This window comes from Danio rerio, chromosome 13 (genome assembly GCF_049306965.1).
Source record: "Danio rerio strain Tuebingen ecotype United States chromosome 13, GRCz12tu, whole genome shotgun sequence".
Lineage (NCBI taxonomy): Eukaryota > Metazoa > Chordata > Actinopteri > Cypriniformes > Danionidae > Danio > Danio rerio.
In genome coordinates, this window is record NC_133188.1 from 52,387,557 (window position 1) to 52,402,500 (window position 14,944).

General features: G+C 39.3%; 1 protein-coding gene across 3 annotated transcripts in view; it reads left to right on the plus strand.

Moving 5' to 3' along the window:
- Window positions 1–14,944, plus strand: part of mymx (myomixer) — a 116,134-nt gene that overhangs the window by 45,583 nt on the left and 55,607 nt on the right. For all 3 annotated transcript variants that reach the window (XR_012388946.1, XR_012388947.1, XM_005173026.6), the window contains exons 12-13: window positions 10,465–10,562; window positions 10,655–10,718. Coding sequence is in view for 1 of the 3 variants with exons in the window: in XM_005173026.6 (XP_005173083.3) it covers window positions 10,465–10,562; window positions 10,655–10,718 (162 nt within the window). In the remaining 2 variants the exon portion in view is untranslated. The remainder of the gene's footprint in view (window positions 1–10,464; window positions 10,563–10,654; window positions 10,719–14,944) is intronic.

Sequence of the window (14,944 nt, forward strand, 5' to 3'; positions counted from 1 at the left end):
CCTTGGGATTATTTTCTTAAACACTGAGTTGTGAAAGTGGGATAATTAAATAAATGAAATAATTAATTCTGTCATTTATTTCATAAGATGCTCTGGATCTATCAGTGCTCTGTTGTCTGATACACCGCTCTTTCTAGGTGTTATTGACACTGGCAGGACAGATCTAGAGCTTTTCATGAGGTACAACGTGCTGGGAGGGCAAAAATAGGCCGCCAGGACAAACAGCATTCTCCTCGAATCTACAGTTTTCATATCCGCTGACATTTGGGCTGAAATAACGTCTTTTGGACACGCGATACCTGCAGCAAATAGAGGAAAATATTCATAAACCGGCAGCATAAACCATTTGTTATATTACAGGCCATTAGCGCTGGAGAAGAGCCTCAGTGTGTGTAGTGGGGTTGTCTTGGATGTGTTTCTAGAAATTATTATTTTTTTCTTTTATTGGATTTTTATTCAACAAGGAGGGGCGGCACAGTAGCTCAGTGGTTAGCACTGTGGCTTCACAGCAAGAAGGTCACTGTTTCGAGCCCCGGATGGGTCAGTTTGCATTTCTGTGTGGAGTTTGCATGTTCTCCCCATGTTGGTGTAGGTTTCCTCCGAGTGCTCCGGTTTCTCCCACAGTCCAAACACATGCACTATAGGGGAATTGAAGACTAACTAAATTGGCCATAGTGTATGAGTGTGTGTGTGAATGTGAGACTGTATGGGTTGTGGCTGGAAGGGCATCCACTGTGTAAAACATATGCTGAAATAGTTGGCGGTTCATCCCGCTGTGGCAACCGCTGGTAAATCAGAAACTAAGCCGAAGGAAAATGAATAAATTAATATTCAACAAGGATGTGCATTAGATAGATTTTTTTTGAATACATTAATGAGGTAGCAAAATTATTTAAAAAAATATAGAAAATTTCTGGTCACACTTTACAATAAGGTTCATTAGTTAATGTTAATTAATGCATTTACCAACATGAGCAAACAATGAACAATACATTTACTACAGTATTCATGTTAGTTAACGTTAGTTGATGAAAATACAGTTGTTCATTGTTAGTTCATGTTAACTCATGATGCATTAACTAATGTTAACAAGCATAGACTTGAATGTTAATAATGCATTAGTAAATGTTTAATTATGATTAATAAATGCTGTACATGTGTTGTTCATGATTAGTTCATGTTAGTAAATGCATTAACTAATGAACCTTATTTCAAATAAAAGCTGCTTTTTAAAACCTTTTAATGCCAAACCCATAAAAATAGTTTAATCAAAATTCACAAAATAATAATCAGAAATGTTACTTGAGAATCAAATCATCTTATTTGACTGATTTTAAAGACTGGAGTAATGATGCTAAAAATTCAGCTTTACATCAATAAAGTATTTAATTATTATTATTTTACTTAAAATGGAAAGCATAAATTATCAATTCTAATATTTTTCAAATTGTTACCTGTCTGCTCTCCCAAAGAGCGTCATCTAAGCCTCCAAAGGCCACTGCATTGCACTCATTGCATTTCGTCTTCATCTTCTAAGGCACAACTCATTTATAAGAGAAGAAAAAAACACCACAGTGGCTTCTCCTACCACACAAAACTACTTCATTCATTCATTTATTTTCTTTTCGGCTTAGTCTCTTTACTAATCAGTGTTCGCCACAGCGGAATGAACCGCCAACTTGTCCAGCATATGTATTTTTAAAAGTAAAATCAACTTTTTACTCACTTTTTTAAAGCAAAAGTAACTAATTGATTTTAGCAGTGCAGTGTGTCATGAAGCGGGGATCCTCGTGGCTGTAGTTGCAACGTGTGTGAAAAATTTCTATTTCAAATAAATGCTGCTTTTTTTAAACCTTTTAATGCCAAACCTATAAAAATAGTTTAATCAAAATTCACAAAATAATAATTAGAAATGTTACTTGGGAATCAAATCATCATATTTGACTCATTTTGAAGACTGGAGTAATGATGCTGAAAATTCAGCTTTACATCAATAGAATATTTTAATTATTATTAGTAGTAGTAGTAGTTATTAGTAGTAGTAGTTTTATTATTGTTTTAATTAAAATAGAAAGCATAACTTATAAATTCTTCATTATTCATGATTCTTCTATAATTTTTCAAATTATATAAATTATATATAAATATTACTGTTCTTCTGTATTTTTTTCAACCGTTTTATATCCCATGGTTTATGCAAAGTATTTCAAGATACATAATATTAAACAGGCAACGCAGTGGTGCAGTAGGTAGTGCTGTCGCCTCACAGCAAGAAGGTCGCTGGTTCGAACCTCTGCTCGGCTCGGCTCAGTTGGGTTTCCTCCGGGTGCTCCGGTTTTCTCCCACAGTCCAAAGACATGCGGTACAGGTGAATTGGGGAGGCTAAATTGTCCGTGGTGTATGAGTGTGTGTATGAATGAGTGTGTGAATGTTTCCCAGAGATGGGTTCATTCCGCGGTGGCGACCCCGGATTAAAAAAAGGACTAAGCCAACAAGAAAATGAAATGAATAATATTAAACAATTACTTATATTGTAAATCTCTAAATATCTGTTTTGTATTTTTATATATGCATCTATGCTCATGTTTTACTGATTTTAATGTTTATCTTCATGATCTTTCCCGAAATAAATACACAGGGTTCAGGTTGTACAGCTGTGCTGAAAATTAACTCTATATATATAAAGTACATGTGTTTTGGTCATTAAAGAAATTGCATTTTTATTTATTTTGTAAATATTTCTTTGTGTTGTGAGGCAACACATTGGCTCAGTGGTTAGCTCTGTCGCCTTACAGCTAGAAGGTCGCTGGTTTGAGTCCCGGCTGGGACATTTCAGTGTGGAGTTTGCATGTTCTCCCCGTATTGGCGTGGGTTTCCTGCGGGTGCTCCGGTGCGCTAACACATAACACATGCGCTATTGGGGAATTGGAGAAACTAAATTGGCCGTAGTGTATAGGTGTTTTCCAGTACTGGGTTGCAGCTGGAAGGGCATCTGATGCATAAAAATACATTTACCATTATGTATATCAGTACCATCTGATTACCATTTAACTCAAATGTAGTCCTATATACAGGTGAAGTCAGAATTAATAACCCCCCTTTATATTTGTTCCCCAATTTCTGTTTAATGGAGAGATTTTTCAGCACGTTTCTAATCATAATAGTTTTATTAACTCATTTCTAATAACTGATTTATTTTATCTTTGCCATGATGACAGTAAATAATATTAGACTAGATATTCTTCAAGATGCTAGTATTCAGCTTAAAGTGATATTTAAAGGCTTAACTATGTTAATTAGGGTAAAGTTAGGATAATTAGACAAGTCATTGTACAACAGTAGTTAGTTCTGTAGACGATCCCAAACAGATACTGCTTAAGGGGGCTAATAATATTGACCTTAAAATGGTTTTTAAAAAAATTAAAAGCTGCTTTTATCCTGGCCAAAATAAAATAAGACTTTCTCCAGAAGAAAAAAATATTATAGGAAATACTGTGAAAAATTTCCTTCTAATTTTGACTCCAGCTGTATATATTTCTGGATATATTTCTCAAAGTGCTTCCACTGACGGTGCCAAAAGTTGAGTAACGTCCTGTAAAACACTGCTCTTTTCATCCAGGTGCTGCACATCTTCTTCAGCTTTGTTTTTGGTTACTTTTTAGCACCATATCCTGAACATCAGCTTAGCATCAGATGGTTCTGGCTTTGTTGTGTTTGGCACAATGCTGCTGACATTCTGGGCTGAAGCAGGCTTGTAACAATGGCCGCTTGTGTCAGTAGCAGAGGTTACCAGGGTGTATCAGGTCTGGGATTCGTGCTCATTACCCTTTATGGAGACTTTTACTTTTACTGGAAGTCACAAGTCTCAGTGACTAGCGGGAAGTTAGTCAGTCGAAATGCTGAAGGAATGGATCTCACAACACACAGATCTTCATTAAGTAAACGTTTAAGAATAGCTGCGTCCCAAATGGCCTACTATGCACTAATGCACTATGCACTTACCCACTCAACAGCTTAGTATATGTAGTGTCGTCCTAAATGGAACAATGTTGTTTTTACTAAGCGGAAATTCAAACCGTTTTCCTGATGACGTTTGACGGTTGCCAAATCAGTGAAATAAACGACCAAATTAACAAATAATACCTGCCATAAGTATAACCACATTCACCATCGGGAGGCGCTATAATCACTCTCATAGGAGAAGCGCCCGATACCTCCACACCTTCCGCTACGTGAGCAAAACTGCGGTCGTTGAGTGCGTGAACTGTCCATCATTCCACACTTCATTTTAACGGCTGAATACATGCGTCATCCGGGTAATTAAAGTGCACTTATTATTTTTAGAGTTTTTAGTGTGAACCAAGCGGCAACCTCCTGCTCTCTCTCAGGACGCCAATACGGAAGTAACTAAAACTGCAATTCATCTGAAATTCCGCTAGTCCTGGCCGCTCCTGGCTCCAAAACAGAGCAAATTTCAATTGAGCCCACTGTTAGAATGGCCAACTTTACCGCAGAAAAAAAGGTGTTTACAGCCTGCTACAAAAAAAGATTTTGGTTAACACAGCTAATATTACCCTTCATGACAACTGTGAGGGGGTTAATTTTTTTATAACTCATCCGTTTCCTTTATATTAAGTGATATTAAGTTTGCATAATTAAGGGCGTGGCCACTTGAGTGACAGCTAGGTCTCGTTGGTCGCCGTCACGTCACCTCAGCTGAATCCTGCAGATTAGCCACTGAACTCGGCATATTTAGCGTATTTCTGTGTTGTTTTATGTGGCTTTACATACTCAACTGCCTTTTGGACTTGTGTCCTACAATTATTAGATGGCATGGCATGCTGAGTGCACTTAATTGTGCTCACAAACCATTCACGTGGCCTCCGTTTCCCATGTGAGTAAAGTTATATACTTATATACCATCTCTATACGTGTATTTGTTTTATTTAAGATCATTTATAGTTTATATTTATATTTAGAGCTGTAATGCACTCCAGAATCTGTCAGATTGATTAGCTGTAGGCTCTAGATCAGTCGTCTGAAGCGTTGTCATACAGTGTTATGCTGGATTTCATCAATAGTCTTACATTAACTAACACAGACTGTATCTGAAGTGTTTGGAAGTAATTCACATTTCCTCCTGTTGAAAAACGTCATAAGAACAATGTTTAGTGGCTCAATGTATTACAGCAGTGTTTTTAAAAGTCTAAACACTTTATTGATATAGTATACAACTAAGCACCAAAGTATTAAGCATTTCTCCCAAAGTAAAGTGTGTCTGAACCAGGTCCAAGCTAAATGCCAGCTGGTGTCTGTAGCTCCGCTCACTCTCCGACTCTTTGCCCTTGTTTGGTATCCCGCCGTGGGTGTGATGACGCGCGAACAAAATGGCGACGGTTGGCCGCACCTACTTGTGGCTTCTTTTGCGCTCTTTAGAAACCTATGGGTGACGTCACGGATACTACGTCCATATATTTTACAGTCTATGGTGTGAACGCACTTCATTTTCTATATTTTTTTATTTATACTACAAAATGGCATAGAATATTGCTTAAGTATGCGATTTGGGACGCACCTAATGACCTTGATATTGTTAGTGTTGGAGCCATTTATGAGTTGTAATTTCACACCACTAGAGGGCGTATAAGGTATTTATGCTCTCCAAGCGATGATCTGGCAGGCGTAGAAGAAGGTCAAACAAACTTTTTGACGCCATGGACGTAAGAACGGGTTTATATTTATTTGATGTGTACTATTTTATTAATTCATTCATTCATTTTCGTTTTGGCTTAGTCACTTTATTAATCTAAGGATCGCCACAGTGGAATAAACTGCCAATTTGTCCAGCATATGTTTTACGCAGTGGATGCCCTTTCAGCCGCAACCCATCACTGGGAAACACCCATACACTCCTACTCACACACGCAGTTTCTTTTCGTGCTACAAGCTGACCGCTTACGACTTTCCCACTGTGACAAGTTTCGTCAAGTGGCCATGTACTTCGGCAGACTTGAGACGCAGAGCTTGACCATGATGACAGGGTTCGAGTCTCATGAAGAACGGTTCCCGAGAGTGGGTAGGACAAAAACAGATGCCAAAACATAAAATGAACAAGTAAATAACAGGGTGAGAATGCGGTCAAATCTGAAAATGTGGTAAAAATCAGGAGAGGGTTTTTCTTTTTTTGGACTGCTTTTCAAAACACTGTCGGTTGGGTTTAGGGAAGTAGGTGGGCGGGACAATCGGTGCTTTTAAAACCCTATTGGTTTGGTTCATGGAAAGAGGAGGGTGGGTCAGTCAATCAGTCAGTCAGTCGACAGCGGCCTCTGGTGGATTTATGTGAGAACAGCAGGCACAAATGGTACTTGCGAGAGAAATTTGAGATCTGAAAAAACGGACACAGCGACCTCTGGTGGATTCGCGAAAATAAAAACTGAAAAAAAAAATGTAAAAAAGAAATCCTACCTCCTGGGATGTATTTGGTGCTCTTCAGAAATGTATATAGGGATACAATTTCAGAATGAGCCCGGGTTGACTTTTTGTATCCTCATTAGGCTTTTGATGGGTGTTTATTTCTAACCTGTAGTATAATTGTGTGTCCAGACGACAACAATTGTGGGATTTTTCTTTCGCGAATTCTTAACGTTTTGAGCCCATAGATATACTGTTTTAAAAAATGCCCGCATCCAGATGAAAACAGGGTCCCCCACAGACCAAACACGTGTGCTAAAGGTGACTTGAACAAACTAAATTTGCCATAGTGTGTGAGTGTGTGTGATTGTGAGAGTGTATGGGTGTTTCTGTGTACTAGGTAACAGCTATAAGGGCATCCGCTGCGTGAAGCATATGCTGGAATAGTTGGCGGTTTATAGTTAAGGGACTAAGCTGAAGGAAAATGAATGAATATAACGTGTATATAAAAGCCAGGATTGATCCGAGCTGCTCATATAAAGCAGAAACGCATGTGGATACTGCTGTAATTTTGACACGTGATGCTCTGCCTGATTACGTGCCGTTGTGTGATTAAAGCGGAGGCTTCCTCTCCATGAGTGGCGTGTTTATAAATGTTATTAAGCTTGTAAATTTGCTGCTCTCTCCAAATGGCACTTTCTCAGGCGACTCTCTCTCTCTGTTTCTCTCCAGCATCACCCGCTTCTCTCTCGCCCAAACTCTGACTCATTCATCCTGAGCTCATAATCAGAGAATGCCCAGCTCTGATTCATACGCCACCATAAAGCTCAATCAGCCTGTGGGGTCCCGGGCATGAACACACATTTCGTGTGAAAGGGTTTTTCCCTCAAGTTATTATTGTGCTATGTGTTTTTAAATATTTATATACTGTAAACAAAACTTTTGGTAACACTTTGTGAAGACGGGTTTATCATAAGACGTGAAATAATGTCATCACACCTTTATGATCATGACATGACGCCTGATTCACACGGGGCGTCTGTTCACTTTGAAAGGGTGACGTCAGGCGTTGCCAAACTGCATTGTGGATCCGTCGGCGCCGCTTCAGTGGGGAAGTTAGGAATTTCTCAACTTTTTAAACGCCAATGGACGCGTCAGCCAATCAGGTCGCTTTATCCAAATACACCAGCTCAGACGGTAGTCGATTGTGGACTAATTTCATTGGCTGACGCTGCTGTGAGGATCGTGTCAGCCCCAACTTCTGACACGCCCCCAGTCAAGAGTTGACGCTGAAGTTACTCATGTCATGAATGTGAATGAGATTATCATTGATTCATTTTCCTTTGGTTTCCCTGCTGACAAATCCAGCTTAAACCAGCCTAGGCTGGTTGGCTGGTTTTAGCTGGTAGACCAGGCTGGTTTTAGAGGGATTTTGGCCACTTCCAGGCTGGTTTCCAGCCATTTCCAGTCTGCTCTTAGCTGGTCAGGCTGGGAGATGACCAGCTAAAACCTGCTTGACCAGCCTAGCCAAGCTGGGAGTCCAGCCAAAACCAGCTATATCCAGCTTAAACCAGGCTGGTCAAGCTGGTTTTAGCTGGATTTGGCTGGTCATTTTCCAGCCTGACCAGCTAAGACCAGGCTGGAAATGGCTGGAAACCAGCCTGGAAATGGCCAAAACCCCTCTAAAACCAGGCTGGTTGACCAGCTAATACCAGCCAACCAGCCTAGGCTAGTTTAAGCTGGATTTTTCAGCAGGGTTAGTCCCTTTATTCATCAGGGATCGCCACAGCGGAATGTACCGCCAACTTATCCAGCATATGTTTTACACAAAGGATCCCCTTCCAACTGAAACCCAGTACTGGGAAACACCCATACACACTCACATTATGACACACTCATACACTATGGCCAATTTAGAATCAGAATCAGAAAGAGCTTTATGGCCAGGTATGTTCGCACATACGAGAAATTTGTTTTGGTGACAGAGCTTCTACAGAGACAGGATGATAAACAGATTCTAAATATATAAAAAAGCAGTAAGTGGTGAATGCAGATATACAAATAGACAAGTGTATGTAGAGCTATATCACTATATACAATGTTATATGTGCAACTGTTATGTGCAAATTGGCATGTAAAGTGTGTTGTTAAGTAAGTGTATTCATTCATTCATTTTCTTGTCGGCATGGTCCCTCTATGAATCAGGGGTCGCCACAGCGGAATGTACAGAACCCCGGAAGGGACGTAGTGGAGGAGAAAAAAAAATGGCTGGGTGAAAAAAAAAATGGGTAAAAGAAAAAAATGTGTGGGTTTTTGCGTTCTCTCGCAAAGTTTTGCGTTATCTCGCAAAGATGTTTTACGTTCCCTCGCAAAGTTTTGCGTTATCTCGCAAAGATGTTTTACGTTCCCTCGCAAAGATGTTTTGCGTTCCCTCGCAAAGATGTTTTACGTTCCCTCGCAAAGTTTTGCGTTATCTCGCAAAGATGTTTTACGTTCCCTCGCAAAGATGTTTTGCGTTCCCTCGCAAAGATGTTTTGCGTTCCCTCGCAAAGTTTTGCGTTATCTCGCAAAGATGTTTTACGTTCCCTCGCAAAGATGTTTTGCGTTCCCTCGCAAAGATGTTTTGCGTTCCCTCGCAAAGATGTTTTGCGTTCCCTCGCAAAGATGTTTTGCGTTCCCTCGCAAAGATGTTTTGCGTTCCCTCGCAAAGATGTTTTGCGTTCCCTCGCAAAGATGTTTTGCGTTATCTCGCAAAGATGTTTTGCGTTATCTCGCAAAGATGTTTTGCGTTCCCTCGCAAAGATGTTTTGCGTTATCTCGCAAAGATGTTTTGCGTTCCCTCGCAAAGATGTTTTGCGTTCCCTCGCAAAGATGTTTTGCGTTCCCTCGCAGTTTTGCGTTATCTCGCAAATATGTTTTGCGTTATCTCGCAAATATGTTTTGCGTTTCCTCGCAAAGATGTTTTGCTTTCTCTCACAAAACTGTTTCTCCACAAACACTTCCTGTTCACTTCACTCACGTTAACCCTCCCATTTTAGCCGAAATTCTCCCGTATTTTACCATTCTATTCCACTTTCTTTACATTACTGTGTGTCGATCGTCGCCTTTTATATGCTACCTCTGAACCAGTGAATGCATGTGTAAGCGCTGACTGACAAGACGCGCTCCATACAATAAACTGATCCCAGATCAGCGTCTGTACGCGCCATTGACAGAGGAGCACAGAGGAGCGGGTGTATGTTTAAACAGACAAATACACTGAATAATATGTAAACATCTCCGTCCTGCATGTTTTATTTTAAACAGCTTATTTTCTCTTAAATGAGCACAAACAGTTTCTAAAGTAATGCACTGCTTTCATTATAGATCTGTGCATTCTTACAGAGACACCTCTGTTATCAAACTAAACAAAGTGCGTCTGTCAGTCAGTGCTTATACATGCATTCACTGGTTCAGAGGTTGCAAAGTGAAAGGCGACGATCGACGCACAGATTTAATGTAAAGAAAGTGGGGTAGAATGGTAAAATATGGGAGAATTTTGGCAAAAACAGGAGGGTTTACAAAACATCTTTGCGAGATAACGCAAAACTTTGCGAGGGAAAGCAAAACTTTGCGAGAGAACGCAAAAACTTAGAAATATATATTTTTCTCCCACCCATTTTTTTCTTTCACCCATTTTTTTTTTTTTCACCCAGCCAATTTTTTTCTCCTCCACTACGTCCCTTTCGGGGTTCCGTAGGAATGAACCGCCAACTTATCCAGCATGTTTTTACACAGCGGATGCCCTTCCAGCCGAAACCCATCTCTGGGAAACATCCACACACACATTAACACACACACACTCATACACTATGGAAAATTTAGCCTACCCAATTCACCTGTACCGCATGTCTTTGGACTGTGGGGGAAACTGGTGCACCCGGAGGAAACCTACGCAAACGCAGGGAGAACATGCAAACTAGAAATGTGTTGAAAAAATCTTGGGGAATAAATATATAGGAGGGCTGATAACTCTTGACTTCAACTGTAAATAACACTGATTTGTCTTCTCAGATTGTCAGAGATGTGGAGAGCTCCAGAAAGCCTCCAGACAGTGGAGACGCAGGCCGTTCCTGTATCAGCGACATCCCAGTAAAACTGCAGACTGAAAGGTGACATTTAGCTCAGTGGCATCAGTGCTTTTTCTGCACACATGCATATTAAAGCTGTATGCTAAATAGAGGCCCTGTGTCTGGTTTTACAGCGAGTCCAGCGGCCACCCACCGCTCCACATTCAGCTCCAGAAGTTCACCGTCTCCGCAGACAAGGTGTGCATTTATTACTTCAGCATTACTCAAACCCCACAGCCATTCGTGCTCCAGAAAGACGGACCGTGTGCAATCAGGCTGAGCAGAGGAGAATGCTCTTATTCAAGTGCTTTTGTTGCTTCCAGTATAAATATCTGACCGTTCTTAAAGGAACAGTTCACCCAAAAATAAAAACATAATTTACTTATTCTTGACTTGTTCTGATCCAATTTCAGTTGTTGTGTTTTTTTTTCTTTTGTTGAACACAAAAGATGATATTTTGAAGAATGTTAGAGAAAAGCATCCATTGACTACTGTAGTAAGAAAATACCATGAAAGTCAATGGTTACCGGTTTCCAACATTTTACTAAATAATCATCTTTTGTGTCCAACAGAGAACAAACAAACTTGAACAGGTTTAGAACAAGTATAAGCAAGGTAAATGATGACAGAATTTTAACTTTTGGGTGAACTGTGCCTTTAAATCAAGATTTAGTAGTATCCATGAGACTTTTGCACAATATTTGCTTTTAAATTCCCACCAGTGACGATATACAGCCTTATTGAGTGTGATATTGTGTTTATACAACAGTTCGAAGGCACAATTGTGTATATAAAGAAGAAAATATAACATGGAGAGTCTACAAATCCTTTTGTATGAGGAACTACTTTCTTCCGCTGTTCATTCACATCTTCAGCTGACGCCGATACTAATTCACCAACGTCACTTTAGTGCTAGAATTTGTAGCGTAATGTCTAAACTGAAGACAAAACAGCTGATTTTGCTATTTTTTTAAGATTATAAGGCTGAACAGCATGAAATGCCATCAGTCTATAGAGATTTCCCAGTATTTCTCTGCTGCAATCGGGAGATCACAATAATTAACCCTAAAAAAGCCAAAGCAAAGGAAACACTTGCAGATTTCGGTGGTATAAATACAGCACTACAACATACAACAGAGAGAGATCGACTTAGAATGTCACTTACCTGTTTAATAATGATTTGATCAGCTGTAGTTTCAATTTGAGTTTTTCTCCCATATGGGCCTATTATGAGTTCTCTGCTGCCATCTTGTGGTGTAACGTGAACCGTCTTTGTCCTGCTCAGTATGACGTGCTGATAAATGCTGACATGATGTAGCTCTGAAATTATAAACATTTAAAATAGTCACTATTCTTATAAATAAACTGCATAGTTGCAATCTAACCAACTACATTCACACCTAAAAATTAACATTATGCTGTCCAACAGCTGCAATATTTGTCAACCTGTAGTGAGTTTATTGATTTGCTGTCACTTTATGTGGGCGGAGTAATACAGAAGGGTGAAGAGGCTGTACGAGTGCTGATATTGCAGAATATCACACGGCTGTCAGCCAATCAGATTCAAGAAACAGACAGAAGTGTTGTGTATATTTATATAAAGAAAATGCTAAACTAGAAGTTATAATAATTGACAGACAATTATTCAACAAAAAAAACGAACTACATTTTAAGTTTGACTACATTTACTATTTAAAGAATGCATATTGTTACAAATTAAATTAAAATTCCTCAATCAAAAAGAGATTTAACCAAAATGTAACAAAATAACATGGATTTAAAATATAATCCCTGCTGCTCCCGCGATCTCTCTCCCCAAAATATGAACCAAAAACACAACCACTGAGAATTAACAAGAAAACATGATTTATTTACAGAAATAAGGAGCAAAAATAACATCACGAAGGGTTCAGCCAAAATAAATGACAATAAACCAAGCTAACTAAATTAGATTAAACTTCCTTAGAAAACAAATAATAAAATAAAATGCAGAACGAAAATAACAAATAAAAAGGCACCAAACCTCCCTACCATGCTCCAAGCATGACAGGAAGACAGAAAACCGGACTTCAATCGTCGGTTAAAAATGATCACAACGGCATCTCACAAAAACGCCACAAAGAGATACAAGCAAACACTCATTGGATCACTTTCTCCACTGAGTACAGGCGGGAAAATCGAGAGAGAGCGGGGAGCCATCGAACCCATCTTCTCTGCAGGTTTACATACAGCCGCCGCCAGTCCAAGCGCCAATCATGATCCGTCCCAACGTAATCCGCTACACCTGCGAATACTTAAAAGCGAGAAAGAGAGAGAGTGAGCATGAGAGAAAGAGAGAAACACCACACACACACACACAAGCCTACACTACACTACAACTACTCGTAACAATAGAAAAACAAAAAGCTTACTGGAAAAACTATATGCATATAATCACTATACAATATAAATTCAATGCATATAAGGTAATCTAAGTAATCGATTATTTTGATTATTATAACTTGACCGAGTTTAGTATTTTCCCTTTTTAAATATAACATGCTCTTATAAGATGATTGACAGCTGCGTATTAGCATGTCTCCATAGTAAGACATATAAACGTATCCACAAGTAAGGACTTGCACAAAGCAACTGTGATAAAAGATCTGTTTAACTCTCTGTGATCATCTGCGCGACAAGAGATTAACAAGTTTAAATTGTTTTTAAAACAGTTCATGTTTGTAATAAATACAGTAAAATTGCAATAATTCATCACCACAGCCAACTCTCAGTACAATTATAAAAGATGATGCTTCAATCCCTGTTTGTGGACGTTAAATCTGGCTAATTTGTACATGAACATAACAGATTTCCATACAGCAGTGGATTTGAACGTGTATTCTGTCACATTTGCCGTGCAAAAAACGTGCAAAGTTAAACGTGTGTGTTTCAGCGAATTTTGAAACGACGTTGTGTGTGACTTATCATTGCAGAAAGAAATGAACTCCACCACAAATACATCAAATAACCACTGGGAAAGTTCTTACTGTGGTATTTCTGATAAACTGAATCTCTGCTTCCTTCGTGTCTGTCACTGACTGCTGTTTATCTGACGTAGCGCAGGAGAAGCAGACGGGCGGGGTGAACCAGCTCATTTGCATTTAAAGGCACATGTAACAAAACAGCAATGTAATCTTACTCCAAAATGTACATATTCAGCAGGGTATAATAAATGATCCGATGGGTATTTTGAGCTGAAACTTTACAGACACTTTCTGGAGACACTACTCATCTTGTAAAAGGGGTAAAATAGGAGCCCTTTTGGACATTTTAGTGTCTTCATTTAAGAAAGTGTAGACATTTTTGTTAACATCTATTTTGTTAAAAAGAGCTTTGTGTAGTGTGTATTCCAGTAAAGGGAGCTGCTGAAAGCGTGATGGATGGCTGTTTGGTAACCGCTAGAGTACTGTGTTTGTTTGACACTGGTGTCAGTCTATAATACTGTGTGCAACTTCCAGTAATTGTTCTGGCTTGAAAACCCAGGCAGTGGTTCTGAACCGGCTGTGAGTCGAGCAGACGGCAGTTCTGGGGTCAGCGGCTAAAAATAATCTCTTCTGTCTTCCTGTTTTTCATGAAACACCTCTGTTCTGTTTTAAAACTTGTGAGAGCTGTCTACCTGCAAAGCATTTAAAATGAAAATCAAAAGATTGAAAGATCTCTCATTTATTTTCTCTCCACTTTTTTTCCTAGCAGATATTTTGAAGAATGTTGGAAACAAGTAGTCACTGACTTCCATAGGTTTTTTCCTACTATGGTAGCCGAATACAATCTTTAGCTGAATTCAAAGGTAGAGTCAACATAGGCTCATTCTGAAATCGTAGCCCTATATACATTTCTGGAGATCATGAGTTATGTAGCCAGAGCAACATATGGCTGCATTTCATCTTTAAAAAAAAACGCAACGGGGCGGTATGATGCGGTTTTATTTTTCGCTTACCAGCTGACCGCTTACCTCTGTGTGTCTAGTGCAGGGTCCAGTGTCTGTCCAGTGGTTCTCAAACTGTGGTACGTGTAATACTAGTGGTACGCAGGCTTCCTTCTAGTGGTACACGGAGGAATGAAATATGTCATGTACATGCTACATATATTTCAAAATGTATCAAAATTTATGTATATAATGTGCCATATATGACATATAGCCTATATTTCTGAGGTCATCTGCAACGTTTGTTTTACTGTGCAGAGTTGTAGCTGCTTTACTGGGCCTACCACACTACTGTATTTCAATGCTGCTCATTTTGGTGGTACTTGGAGAGACAATTTTTTTCGGAGGTGGTACTTGATGAAAACATTTTGAGAACCACTGATCTAGTGGCTTGCCAGATATGCTGGTAGACTTGAGACATAGAGCAGAGTTGACCGGCTTTTCTTTTTCTGGATTGCTT